At 40.4% G+C, this 13597-nt stretch overlaps 1 protein-coding gene across 3 annotated transcripts in view; it reads left to right on the top strand.

Moving 5' to 3' along the window:
* Positions 1–13597, top strand: part of VGLL4 (vestigial like family member 4) — a 164859-nt gene that overhangs the window by 66209 nt on the left and 85053 nt on the right. The window contains exon 1 of one of the 3 annotated variants that reach the window (XM_017858253.1): positions 9813–10493. The exons of the other annotated variants lie outside the window; for them this stretch is intronic. Coding sequence (XP_017713742.1) covers positions 10412–10493 — 82 coding nt within the window. The 5' untranslated portion in view covers positions 9813–10411. Of the gene's footprint in view, positions 1–9812; positions 10494–13597 lie in introns of those variants that run through there. 3 annotated transcript variants of the gene reach the window in all.

The raw sequence follows: 13597 nt of genomic DNA, 5'->3' as shown, positions 1-13597 counted from the left end.
AATGCTTTGTTGTGGTGGTGGTGGGGGGGTGTCCTGTGCATTGTAAGATGTTTGGCAGCATCTCTAGCTGCCACTAGATGTTAATAACACCCCCAAATTTGAAATAACCAGACATTGCCAGATGTCTCCTGAGGGGGCAAATCTCCTTGGTTGAGAGCCTCTGGCTGGGGCCCTTCCCTCTCTGTTGTCTGGGGTGAATTCTATCCCTCTGCCTGCTATAAGTGTCACAGAGTTCTTACTATCCATTAGAGAAATGCAAAGTAAAGTCATAGTGTGGCTGCTCCATACCTACCAGAATAACAGGACTGAAAGTTGGAAAACTGTTGGCAAGGATGTGGAGCAACTTGAAATCTCATACCCTGCTGGTGGGAGTATAAATGGGTACTACTGCTGTGGAAAACTATTTGGCAATATTTACTTAAGCTGAACATACACTTCCTTTTTTTTTTTTTTTTGAGACAGAGTCTCGTGGTGTTGCCCAGGCTGGAGTGCAGTGGCGCGATCTCGGCTCACTGCAAGCTCCGCCTCCTGGATTCACGCCATTCTCCTGCCTCGGCCTCCCAAGTAGCCAGGACTACAGATGCCTGCCACAGCGCCCGGCTAATTTTTTATATTTTTAGTAGAGACGGGGTTTCACCGTCGTCTCGATCTCCTGACCTCGTGATCCACACGCCTCGGCCTCCCAAAGTGCTGGGATTACAGGCGTGAGCCACCTCGCCCGGCTGAACATACACTTTCTACGTATCTGCTTCTGAGTACATGTGCAACAGAAATGTATTCAGAGGCTGACAAGAGACACATACTAGAATATTCATAGCAGAACTATTTATAATAACTCCCATGTAGAAACTACCTAAATGCCCATCAGTGGTGGTAGAATGAAGGACCTGTGATATATTGGAGTAATGGAGTACTAGACAGCAGTGGAAATGAATGCTAGGCAACTGCACATAAAAATAATGCTACCACTTATAAACAATGTGGAGTGAAGGAATCCACCACAAGAGTAGCTACCATACGATTCTTTTTCTATAAAGCAGTCAATCTGATCTATGTTCTTAAAGGTTAGGATAGTAAGTTACCCTATGGGGGTAGTTACTGGAAGAGGGAATGGGTGGAGGTGGGGTACATTACAATTCTCCCTATTAAAATAACAGCCATGGTTTGTCTTTCTTAGACGGCACCCTAACTGGTTGGAAGGATGACTCTGGAGGTGCTTAGCACACTGCATAATGAATGAAGCACTGCGCGGTCAGACTGACCTGTGAAATGAAGTTGCGTCACACATTGGGGTTAGCAGCAAACTTAGCCTTTCAAATGTTGAGTATTTGGGACATTTTCTCCAGTTCTTCTTGTATTTTTCCATGGAATTCAGTTCTAGTCAATCTTGCAGGAATACATCTATGGATAATTATGATTTGCTACAAAGTGAATATCAGAATAGTGTTTTAGTTGTGAATGTTCTTTGAATGGGATTTACTGAACCTAAATTAGTTGTAGTAGTGAAAATCACTAAAATAATCATGTATGTTTGCAAGAAAATATTTGTATTGTCAAACATATAAGACAGTAGTTGTAAAACTAACAAGTTAAAGTGTTTTGCAAGAGATTTCTCTTTTCTTGGGGATGCTAATCTAATTAAATTACCTTCCCTCACGCTGATTTATTTAAAACACCATCCTTATCCTGTAATCCTAGCACTTTGGGAGGCTGCGGTGGGCAGATCACTTGAGGTCAGGAGTTCTAGACCAACCTGGCCAACATGGTGAAACCGTCTCTACTAAAAATACAAAAATTACCCTGGCGTGGTGGCATGTGCCTGTTATCCCAGCTACTTTGGAGGCTGAGGCAGGAGAATTGCTTGAACCTGGGGGGCACAAGTTGCGTTGAGCAGACATTGTGCCACTGCACTCCCGCCTGGGCAACAGAGTGAGACTATGTCAAAAAAAAAAAAACAAACAAACAAAAAAAAAACACCATTCCCAGTCTGCACTTTTTAGGATTATTAATGTTAAATTTATGTTAAAGGCACATTTCCTATTTAATCATTTGATATCAATTTAATTGGCTTTGTATTTTAAGTTTTGCAGAGTTTAGTAAGAATTAAACTATTTGTTAAAAGATATTTTCTATGACTTTTAATATTAAATAAAATAAGATTTATTTTTGTATTTGAAATATAATGCACATCAGGCAAGAAATAGCACAAATTCTGCAGTTTGCTTTTCAAAATGGTCTTTGTAATTTAAAGTTCACCCCTAGAGGGTGCTGTTGTATTGAAAATTTAAATTTGATTTACAGCCCCATTTAAAGTTTTTGAAAAGTGCGTAAATGTGTGTTAAAATCTTATTAGATTACAGAGAATGATCAGTCGCTACTTAATAGAAGTTGAGTGTGTTTTAACTTACAAATGGTAGTATTTTATCAGTAATAAAATCTAAGACATAGTTTAATGATACTTGCTTTTGTGAAAAATTCCAAAAAATACTGTCCTTTTAAAAAATCATCCTTGAGCAACCCCAAGTTGTATAAACACTATTTTATGATATATTTAGGAATTTAACAAAGAAGTAACAACCAAGGGGGAGCTTATTAGATATTTTGTTTATTTGTCTTTTTTTTTTTTTTTTTTTTTTTTTAAAGTCAGGCTACTCCCTGGTACTGTACATCATTGATATTTAAGGCATTTGAAGTTTGTTTTGTTTTGGTTTCTTTAATTCAGCAGCTTAGCTGTTGACCTACTGTGTACAAAGCAGTCTTTATAATATGGTAGGGGACCGACACAGAAACTGTCTCATAGTCTGTTTTGTTTTAGAAAGAAGTATAGAATAAACCTAAAATAATGCAGGATAAAGAGATTAATCCTAGCTAATGGTTCTTAGGGGGGGTAATTCAGCTAGGCTTTTAAGGAATTTGCATTCTAAACAGTGTTTAAAAGAAAAGAAAGTTTAGTTTCTTAAGTCTTCTTTTTTACCACTAAATGCTAGGTTTTACCTTAAACACTTTTCTTTTCTTTTGAGTCGGAGTCTCGCTCTATTGCTCAGACTGGAGTGCAATGGTGCAATCTTGGCTCAATACGACCTCCGCCTCCCAGGTTCAAGCAGTTTTGCCTTAGCCTCCCAAGTAGCTGGGATTATAGGCACCTGCCACCACACCTGGCTAATTTTTTTTGTATTTGGTAGAGATGGAGTTTCACTATGTTAGTCAGGCTAGTCCCGAACTCCTGACCTCTGGTGATCCACCCCACTGGCCCTCCCAAAGTGTTGGGATTACAGGTGTGAGCCACCACGCCCGGCCCCTTAAACCCTTTTCTATGCTTTCCTTCTTACAACCTTATCTTAGTAATTAAGATAAGTAGATTACAAAGCAAAATATATTGACGAATGTAGTGTTTTACAAACACCACCATCATCATCATCATCATTACTGTTCTTAGTATACTGAGGAATGTGCTGGTAAATTGCGATGGACCTAGAGATCCTCTGAAACATGACATTTTTGCATCTCCAACTTACTGTTTAACTGATGCCTTAGCTCAAGGAATAGTCAAACTTATTTTCTTGTTATTAATAAGGTCTGTTTTGAATATTATTTATATCAGGTTAAAGTGTGTGTGTGTGTTTCTACATGTAGTAAGAAGAGGAAAAAAGCACTTTAAAATGAAAGCATTAACTGAATATCCAGCTTACTTGAAACCCTGGGAGGAAGAGCACAACGGAATCCAGTGGGGAAACCAAATAGCGCAGTAGGGTTACTCATGTTTTCTAGTGTGATATTTGGAGATGTTATGTTAGACTTAACATTGAAACTTTCCCCACTCTTCAGGTGCTCAAATGAAAGCATTTTATTTTAAATAAATGTCTGGGGAGTGATTTTGATCATTTGGCTTTTCTTTCCCCAGGCTGATATTAAATAGAAGATTATTTGGCTTTTATTACACAGCTCACAGTTTTGGTGATCTATTCTAAAGTGGTAGTCAAACCTCTAGCAAATTAAACAGATCAGCCTAGTAATTAGCCTGGGCTTTCTTTTATCGTCATATTGCCATTATTCCACAAAGATGCCGAGACACAACCATAATTAACATTTATAAAGCACTTATTGGGCCAGGAGTGGTGGCTCACGCCAGTAATCCCAGCACTTTGGGAGGCCAAGGCGGGTGGATGGCTTGAGGCCAGGAGTTCAAGACCAGGCCAGGCAACATAACGAGAACCTGTCTCTACAGAAAACGATTTAAAAAAATTAGCTGGATACGGTGGCATGCACCACTGAAGTGGAGGATCACTTGAGCCTGGGAAGTCAAGGCTGCAGTGAGCTGTGATTGAGCCACTGCACTCTAGCCTGGGCAACAGAGGGAGATCCTTTTTCAAAAAACTGAATCAAACCAAACCAAACCAAACCAAGTTGAGCACTTATTATGTGCTGTTGGGGAGTTTTACGCTAAGGACTGAGGCTTAGCTTTCCTTCCCTCTAGAAGCTTATGGTCTAGTTTGGGGGAATTGGTACTGACATATGGTATAATTAGTAAACAGGAGACGATAAAAAGCACCTGCACAAGTCTATAAGCTCTGCAAGTTTAGAGCTGTCTCAGTCGACTTTGCTCTTTGAGACAGATACCCCATCTTAAACATCTTTGAATCTTCCAAAGTTGTAAAGAAATGTTTGGATTCTTATTAACTTGTTAAACCCCAATCAAAAGGGGGTATCATGAGATATGTAAGCTATAATAAGATATACATATCCATTGCTTGTATCTCACCAGGGAATATTATTGTGTTGCTGCTTTTTAAAAATCAAGAACTTTCCTCATCCACACCTTCATTATAGGAAGAATAAACTATTTGTAGGCTAGTTAGAAATTCAGGAAAATGTAAAAAATGCCCACCATTCAAAGATGGGCACTGTTAACATTTTGGAATACTTTCCAGTCTTTTTAATGTATACTTTTTTCTATATATATGTATGTACTCATAAATACATTAGCACAGTTGGTGAATAATGTGAATTAGTTTTATATCCCATTTTTATTGTTTTCAGTTAACAAATGTAGTATTATCACACAGTATATAGCATAGCATTTCCTCATGTCATTATAGATTATTGAAGGTGTTGTAATGGCCACATAATATTCTGTCAACGATAAGCCACAGTTTTAATGCATCCTATTATTTTTGGACTTTAGGTTTTCAGGTTTTCATTTTACATATAGCAGTATGATAAGCATCTTTATGAAACTCTTCAAATCTTACTATTTTCTTAAGACAGAAGTCTAGAAGTAGAGTCCAATGCAAGGACAAAGGCATGGACATTTTTCATAGAACAGTCCAGTGTGTGTCAACCTGCTTTATAGGCAGGCGTTATGTGTTTATGCTGCATTAGCAGTGAGCAAAGGTTCCAACGGCATCCTGTTGCACCAGCAAGAAATAAGATTGAAAAAGTCTTTTGGTTAAATTGGTAGATGGAAAATCACTTAATTTCTTAAAATTTATATTTCTTTGATTATTAGTAAGGTTGAATAGTTTTCAAAATGTGTTGGCCATTTGTTTCTCATGCTCTTTACTCAAAAAATGTTTATTCAGATCAAGTGGTTTTCAATTTTTTTCCTTTGCTCTATTTTTAAATGTTCTTTATATACCAAGAACATTTATCCTTCACTGTAATATATGATACAAATATATTCTTCTGTTTCGTGTTTTTGCCTCTACTTGGTTTTGGTGTTTTTAGATGTATAAAAGCATAAAATCTGTATACTAAATCAAATTCTACAATTTCCTTGGTGGCTTCTGTCTTTTATTAAAAATTTTATTTCTGGCTTAGCAAATGTTTTCCTATTCCAAATCAGATAGTGTGAACATATCCTTATAGTTTTGTAAGTTTTGCAGCAAAACCTTACTTTAAAGGCATCTAAATCATCTTTAAAACATTTGGGATTTATTTTGATGTACAGTATAAGGCAAAGTGCTATTTGGGTTCTTTTCTCAGTAATGCTTGTTTTGTAATCCACTTCTTCCCCACTGGCCTGGATTTCTGATTCCTAAATACACAGTATCTGTCTGGTCCTACCTAGTCTGTACCCAGTAACACTCCAAAAATGTTCTTTGCTTTATGTTTTAAATATTTGGTAGATCAAATGTATTCATTCTTAAAAAAAGAAATAGCTTTTCCCATCTCATTTGTGTGTGTGGATAAAATTTAGACCCATATTTCCAATTCCCTACAAAACTATCCTGTTGGTACTTTAATTATAAATATATTAGCCTATGAATGAATTTGAGAAGGACTGATATTTTTTAGTATTTGGGTTTTTTTTTTTTTTTTTTAAATGGATGAGTTGATTGTACCCTGAAGTACAATCAGAATCTACATGGTGTTTCTTAAAGGCAATGACCTGTGGTCTCCGAGATGTTGGCAGCCACCTAATGACATCGAGTAAGATAATCCAGTGTGTGCTGGAAGTAGGGATGGGGAAATGAAGAATCTGTCTTTTAGATGTTTACTGATTTTATTCAGCTGGTATTTATTGATGGCCTACCATGTGCCAGGCTTCTCTGCCAGACTGACCTTGAAAAGGTGAGGAAGGCATAGTCCTTGCTCCAAAGGTCTAGACTTGGCTAGGAACGAAGTACATATAAGGGGCGGGTTGAGCATCCTAATCCAAAAATCTGAAATGAAAAATGCTCCAAAATCTGAACAGTTTTGAGTGCTGACACAACATTCAAGTGAAACGCTCATATTGGAGAATTTCAGATTTCAGACTTTAAAATTAGAGATGCTCAACTGGTAAGTATAACGCAAATATTCCAAAAACCAAGAAGGTCCGAAATCCAAAACACTTATGGTCCAGGCATTTTGGATAAGGACTACTTATCCTGTAAAAGGATAGCTTGGAGTAGCGTGTGAGGAGATGGTAGGACAGGGTCCCAGGGAGGTTTCACAGGACAGGAGGGGCTTTCTGACAAGTCTCAAGGAAGAGAGGATGTTTGCTGAGTAGACAGGCTGGGAAAGAAGAGATGTCTTGCACACTGAGAAGCGAACTGATGTGATTTGTGGAATAACTAACTGCAGGTCATCCAGTGTGCTTGAAATTAAGGTGAAGGTTGTCCGGGGCTGGGATGGAAAGGCCTAGAGTTGGTCCAGGAGGCACTCCCAGCCTGCAGAGGCTGGCTATTTTAGCTGGCCCCTCTGGAGCACAAGCTTCTCTGTGACCCAGGTTTGTTTCCTTTTCCCCCAAGACTTTGTTGCAGACTGATAGTTTATAAAATGTAATGCAATGCAATAACTAGAAAATAACTGAAAACTATAGCTCTCTAATTGCTCTAATATTAAGATTAGAGAGACATAAAATTAGTCTGTCAAATTGCTATAGAAGTTTTAAATGTTCATTCTCAGTTTCTGTATCTAGATTTTGGGGACTAGGAACACCTGGTGCTCGAACCCCTCTGGATCACACTTGAGTAGCACCATGCTAGCCTCCCGGATCAGCGGGAAAGACGTGGTGGCTGTTGGCTGGGAATGTTACAACAGTCAAGGTAGAGCTGTGAGACAGTGTCCATGAAAATGGAGCCTGAGAACTGCTATTGTAAATGATGCTGAGTCACTAAAGGGAAGTTACCAAATATTTGATTCATTTTCTACAATGGTATTGTTTGAATCATGTGCTTAAATCACTATTAAAAAAAAAAACTCTTCATGTCAAAATAAGTGAATAAAACAAAATATCTTAAGGCAGGGTTTTTTTTCCCTTCCCAGATGAAAGCAATGGTTCTTAACCTTGACTGCATATTGGATTCATCTGGGACTTTAGAATCTAATGCTGCTGGTTCCCACCCCCTCAGATGAGTTTGGGATGCAACCTCAGCATCAAGATTTTTAAAAGCTCCCCCCTGGTTCTAATATGCAGTCACCTCTCTCCCATGTGGGATATTCTAATGATGGATAAAGTTTTCTGATTGAGAATTTATGTAAAAACATAGCACAGTAAGAGTACTCCAAAACTATCAGTTGAATTTAAATCTGATACCTGATATTGTTTGTTTTCAGTGCAATGATCTTGTGTATATTGGATGTTATGAATTTTAAGTTTTCTTAAACCCTCCCCACCAAGTACCATTAAGTATTTTAATTACAATTGATAGGATACATATCTTTTACTATAGCTTATTACATGTAATATAGCATCAGTAAATAGTCTTATAAATGAAAGCTTGTGAAATCTTGATTCCCCTTTTACTTACTTCCCCTGATTGTCACCCCAGTGATTACTGTTGGAGCAATGATGGCAACAGTATTTGGATGTCATATGAATTTCCAAATAATTTTTTTTTTTTTTTTTGAGACGGAGTCTTGTTTTGTCACCCAGGCTGGAGTGCAGTGGCACAATCTTGGCTCACTGCAGCCTCTGCCTCCCGGGTTCAAACAATTCTCCTGCCTCAGCCTCCCGAGTAGCTGGGATTACAGGCACATGCCACTACGCCCGGCTAATTTTTATATTTTTAGTAGAGACGGGGTTTTACCATGTTGGCCAGGCTGTTCTCAAACTCCTGACCTCAAGCGATCTGCCCGTCTCAGCCATGAGCCACCGCATCTGGACTCCCAAGTAGGATTTCATTAGAACACCTTGCCATGAGTATGCCTAATAAATCCAATGCAACTATTGCTGGATTTTTAACATACAACTCCTTCAAATTATTTATTCAAATATTATTTTAGAATGTTAAAAATATATTTTAGAATATTCATTCAAATGTTTAGAGGTTTTTTTTCTATTTTGTTAACATATTCTTCATGTGCTGAAAACTGAACATTCAGTGGTTCACTCATTAAGTAAACAGTTTCTGAGCACCTAAACTTGGTTGTGCTAGGCACTGGGTAATGAAAGTTTAAGCCCCAAGTCCTAACAATAGCAAATAGTACAGCTGCATGCCACTAGCTTCTTATACACAGGTGGGTGTCATACATGCCAAATGAAAATAATTTTACCCTTTCCTTCTATAATTTGAAGTACATTTTCAATTTTTGATATTATAGTCTTATTTGCTTAAACACTCTTCCACCTCTTCTCCCCTCCTTGTCTCACACTGTTGCCCAGGCTGGAGTGCTGTGGCATGATCTTGGCTCACTGCATCCCCCTCCTCCCAGGTTCAAACAATTCTCCCACTTCAGCCTCCTGAATAGCTGGGATTACAGGTGCGCACTACCACGCCAGGCTAATTTTTGTATTTTTAGTAGAGACGGGGTTTCACCATGCTGGCCAGGCTGGTCTCAAACTCCTGACCTCAAGTGATCTGCCTGCTTGGACTGGGGTTACAGGTGTGAACCACTGCACCCGCTCCCCCCCCCCTTTTTTTTTAAATAAAGTTATAACATTAGGAGGGAAAAAACACTTTAAAAGTAGTTCTGTCAACTATTTTGGGGGCTGTGGGCCAGTCATTTAATCCATCTGAACCTCAGTTTCCTCTGCTGTGAAAGGGTGATACCCTCCCTGCCCTGTCCATCTCAGTTGTTACAGGGATTATGGAAGAAGTTATATGTAACGTTAACATAAGAAATTTAAATATCCAGCTAAAGTGTAAATTGACATTATAAAACAAACTTTAAAAGAAACAAAGAAACTATATATATATATATATATATATATATATGGCTTATGCATCACTAGCACTTCGGGTTTCTGAAGCCCTAACGTGAAATTTCACGAAAGTTGCATTCCATGGAAGTTTGCTTCCATGGTGAATTTTTTACTTTGTACTCAGCTCCTGAAAAAGAAACTTCCTGGGTTTTCTTTTTTCCTCCTACGGTTTTGCAGCGGCCGGGCTGCTTCCTGTCAAGAGCCACTCTGCCAAGGCCCCGTCTCTAGAGTCTCTCCCCCTCCCCTTTCTCTTTCTTTCCAACACTTGCTACATTGAGAGGCTGATCCTGTGCAGAAGCCCTCCCTGCCTCGGCCGCGCGGCGCAGTGAGCATGCTCGGCCTCCTGCGGGAAGAGGAAGCGGCCGCATAGGAGTCATGCCAAGCATAGCCCGCATGTCAGCGCTGCCGGCTTGCAGCGGGCTGTGAGCGGGGCCGGCGCCGCTTTGTCCTAGGAAACGGGCTGCGCTTTTCTCTTTTTCACTCTTTTCCATTTCCAGGAAGGACTTGTAAGGACTTCTGAAACGCTGTTTTCATACTCGATCGGGGATACAGTACATACACCGTCTACTAGTAAGCCCTTGAAGGGTTCCGTGTGAGCTCGATTTTTTGTGCCTGGGTTTTTTTTTTTTTTAAACTTTTGCATACTTTGTTTTGATAGTCTGAGGCTGGGCCTCTGCCTTTGTGAAGTTGAAGAGCCAGGAGCTACTCAGCAACAATTCGTTTTTGAAACTTAACTCTTTTGGGGCGAAAGCAAAGAGCTGGTTTTCTTTGCTAGCCCAATCAATGCTATTTATGAAGATGGACCTGTTGAACTATCAGTACTTGGACAAGATGAACAACAATATCGGCATTCTGTGCTATGAAGGTAGATGTCCTGCTGTAGAATTACTGCCCGTTGCTCGTCTCGGCCACTCCTCAGTGTGCTGGGTGCCTGCCTTCTAAGCGCCTGCTGTCCTCGGGGCTGTAGGGCGCTTGAAAGGCCGGCGTTTCTTAGGTTCGGTTCGGCACCGAGTGTGTTCGGATCGCAGGCTGCGGTGGGGGGGCTGGACGGGGAGGCGGTGAAGTAGAAACCCTTCAAAGTTTGTTTTATGCTTGCAACGTACTCGCGCCTTACATTTTTAATTCTTTAAAATGTATGTTTTTTTGATTTCCGTTAATATTGTCTTTAGAGGAAGGACTTGTAGAACGCCGGTAAAAGTTGAGCCACTGTTTGGGGGAGGGGCTGGTAAGGATTGCACCGTCGACTGTACCCCGTTGTGGGGCACAGCGCCCTGCAGCTCACGGAGGGGGAGCCAAAGTTACAGCCAGTTTCTGTGCTCGCGAGTGAGTGTCCCCAACAGCGGAGAATGTCGCTCTCCCGCGTGGGGCTGGAAGGGCACCGTGTCAGCGAGCACAGGCCGGCTCTTTGTCTCGCTGGCGCTTCCTGTGCAGCCCGGGGAGCGCTGACATTGGGGGGTGTTCCTCGCGCTCTGCTCCCTGTGGGAGCGATTACACAACACCCCGACCCCCAGCCTGCCCTGAAAAAGAGAAAGCCGCGCTCAATTCTTATTTATTACCTCCTCCTGCCCGCGAGGTGCTTCCCTCACTGTTTTGTATTTCAAGCTGTCTCTGGTAGCAGTAAGAGAAAAATCTATTTCTTAAGCGGTTGGAACATCCTCTACGTGCGATTTGAAAAAGTGGCAATGGCCTGGGTCTGCCGCGGAGAGGCATCTCCGGGGGAGTTCGGCCTGGCAGGAAGTGTATTTTTTGTTGTAACCACACACACATCCGGGACTCTTCTCTTTCTCATTCAGCAGAAGCAGTTTCCATTTTTTCTCCAATAATACACGGGACATTTCTCTTGAAAAAGAAAACAGCTACAAAACTTGGGAGGGTAATTCACTTGTAATTTTAGTCTAAAACTTAAGGCCTGTTTCCTAATCAGTTGAAAACTTACCCTTTCAAGAATATTTTTCCCCTTAAAGGGGAAAAAAAAAAACCCTCATTCGCGTTGTTTTTTAAAACTCTATGGATAAGGATCTCATATTTAACATTTCTTAAAAAGGGTATTTGTTTTTCTTTACTTCTACTAGTTCTTGCTATGAGAATTTTGGTGAATTGCTTTCTTTGCATCTGATGTATTAAGTAACATCTTGCTTCTGAACTCACTTTAAAAAGGTAGACGACTTTAGAAAGCCATAAGCAGCCATTGCTGGGCTTGTTTCCTGTGACATTCACACATTGCAGTCAGGGTTTTGTTTTTGTTGTTGTTTTTTTTTTTACCATCCCCCCACTTCCCCAACAAGAAAGAAAACTTTTGAGGCAATTTCTGTTGTATTGCCTTTGCCAACAAGTAATATGGTATTTTAAAAACAAAACATAATGGCCTAAGAGAGAAATATAAGATAGTAGGGAAATTGATACCAGATACCAGATTAATTTTTCCTGTCTCCGATTGGTGAGGACCAGCTTATGGACAGCGAGCCCAGGACGAGTTGTTGTGTAGCACGCAACACACAGGAAACTACAGTGCTGCTTCTCTCTCTTCTCTTGTCTCGTTCTGTTCTCTTCTCTCTTTATCTTCTCTTCTCTCTCTCTTCTTTCTTTTTTCCTGGGGGGCGAAGTACCACTCTTCCTCTTGCTTTCTCTTCCGCTCGGTATTATTTGGGAGGAAGAAACTTTGATTTTGAAAGTTGAGTAGCTATATGGGATAATGGACTAAAGTCTGTTTGGTTTAAACATCTGCTCCTATTTTCCTTATTATGAGAGTTAACATTATTTTAACACCAGAATAAATGCAGAGGAAATGAAGGAAAGCACAGCAAAATTTGAGTGGTGTTTATAGTGAATTGTTGATGTCCTAGTGGTTTTCTCAGTGTAAACACTGCACACATCTGGTCTGAACTCCAGAGGGTATTTTGAAGATGGGCATAAATCATACAGGGGATTTTTTCGTAAGAAAAGTTGGAAAGATTATGGTTCTTTTAAATCCAGCACTTGGACTTGGAGAATATTCGTTTTAAACATATCAGCTCCCCAGCATTCCAGGGAAGTTGTTTGGAAAATGGAATGTACTGTTGGTAGGCAACATTTGATTTCATTTAGGGCACAGTCAAGTTTCATGCCTCTTAAGAATAAGGGACAAATTAATTTTTTGGCATTTTAGTTTTAAGAATTAAGATGCGGATGGTTAATTATTCTTACCAGCTAAATTATACCATATTCCTTAGTTGTATAAGACACAGCTCTACTCAAAAATAAACCATGTGTCTGGTTTTTTTTTTTTTTTTTTGAGACGAAGTCTCACATTTGTCCCCCGAGCTGGAGTGCAGTGGCGCGATCTCGGCTCACTGCAACCTCTGCCTCCCGGGTTCAAGCGATTCTCCTGCCTCAGCCTCCCGAGTAGCTGGGATTACAGGTGCCTGCCACCACGCCTGGCCCATTTTTGTATTTTTAGTAGAGATGGGTTTCACCATGTTGGCCAGGCTGGTTTCGAACTCCTGACCTCAGGTGATCCGCCCGCCTCAGCCTCCCAAAGTGCTGGAATTACAGGCGTGAGCCACTGCGCTCAGCCTGTGCCATCTTTCTTAAATCTCTCTTGTGACTTAATATGCAAATAGATCTTTTTAGCTGTTTACCTTATAGCATACAAGGTCTTCCTTCCTGACTGACTCCATATTGCTTAGATGTGGACTCCCTCCTTGGTAACTGCTTCCTGGCTCCTGCCCTCCACCATAGTTGTCTGCAAGAATAATTGAAAAGAGAATAAAGGGAAAAAGTTAACCACAATTAGCAGGTTTGGGGGGGGAGAAGGAGAAGTTAGGCAGAGGGCCGGAAGAATCGAAGTCTGGCTAACTTCTGGGAGCTAATTACCTTCACTAATGATGAGCAGATTAGCAGAACTGTGCTTGTGCTAATGCGTTCGGAACCTCATGGCTTATTACTACCATACTCAGCAATTAACCACTGCATCATTCATCACCCCACTGA

This window comes from Rhinopithecus bieti, unplaced genomic scaffold (assembly GCF_001698545.2).
Source record: "Rhinopithecus bieti isolate Rb0 unplaced genomic scaffold, ASM169854v2 scaffold_48368, whole genome shotgun sequence".
Classification (NCBI taxonomy): Eukaryota; Metazoa; Chordata; class Mammalia; order Primates; family Cercopithecidae; genus Rhinopithecus; species Rhinopithecus bieti.
Note: the sequence above shows the minus strand (reverse complement) of the source record. Positions and strands in the feature narration are given on the sequence as shown.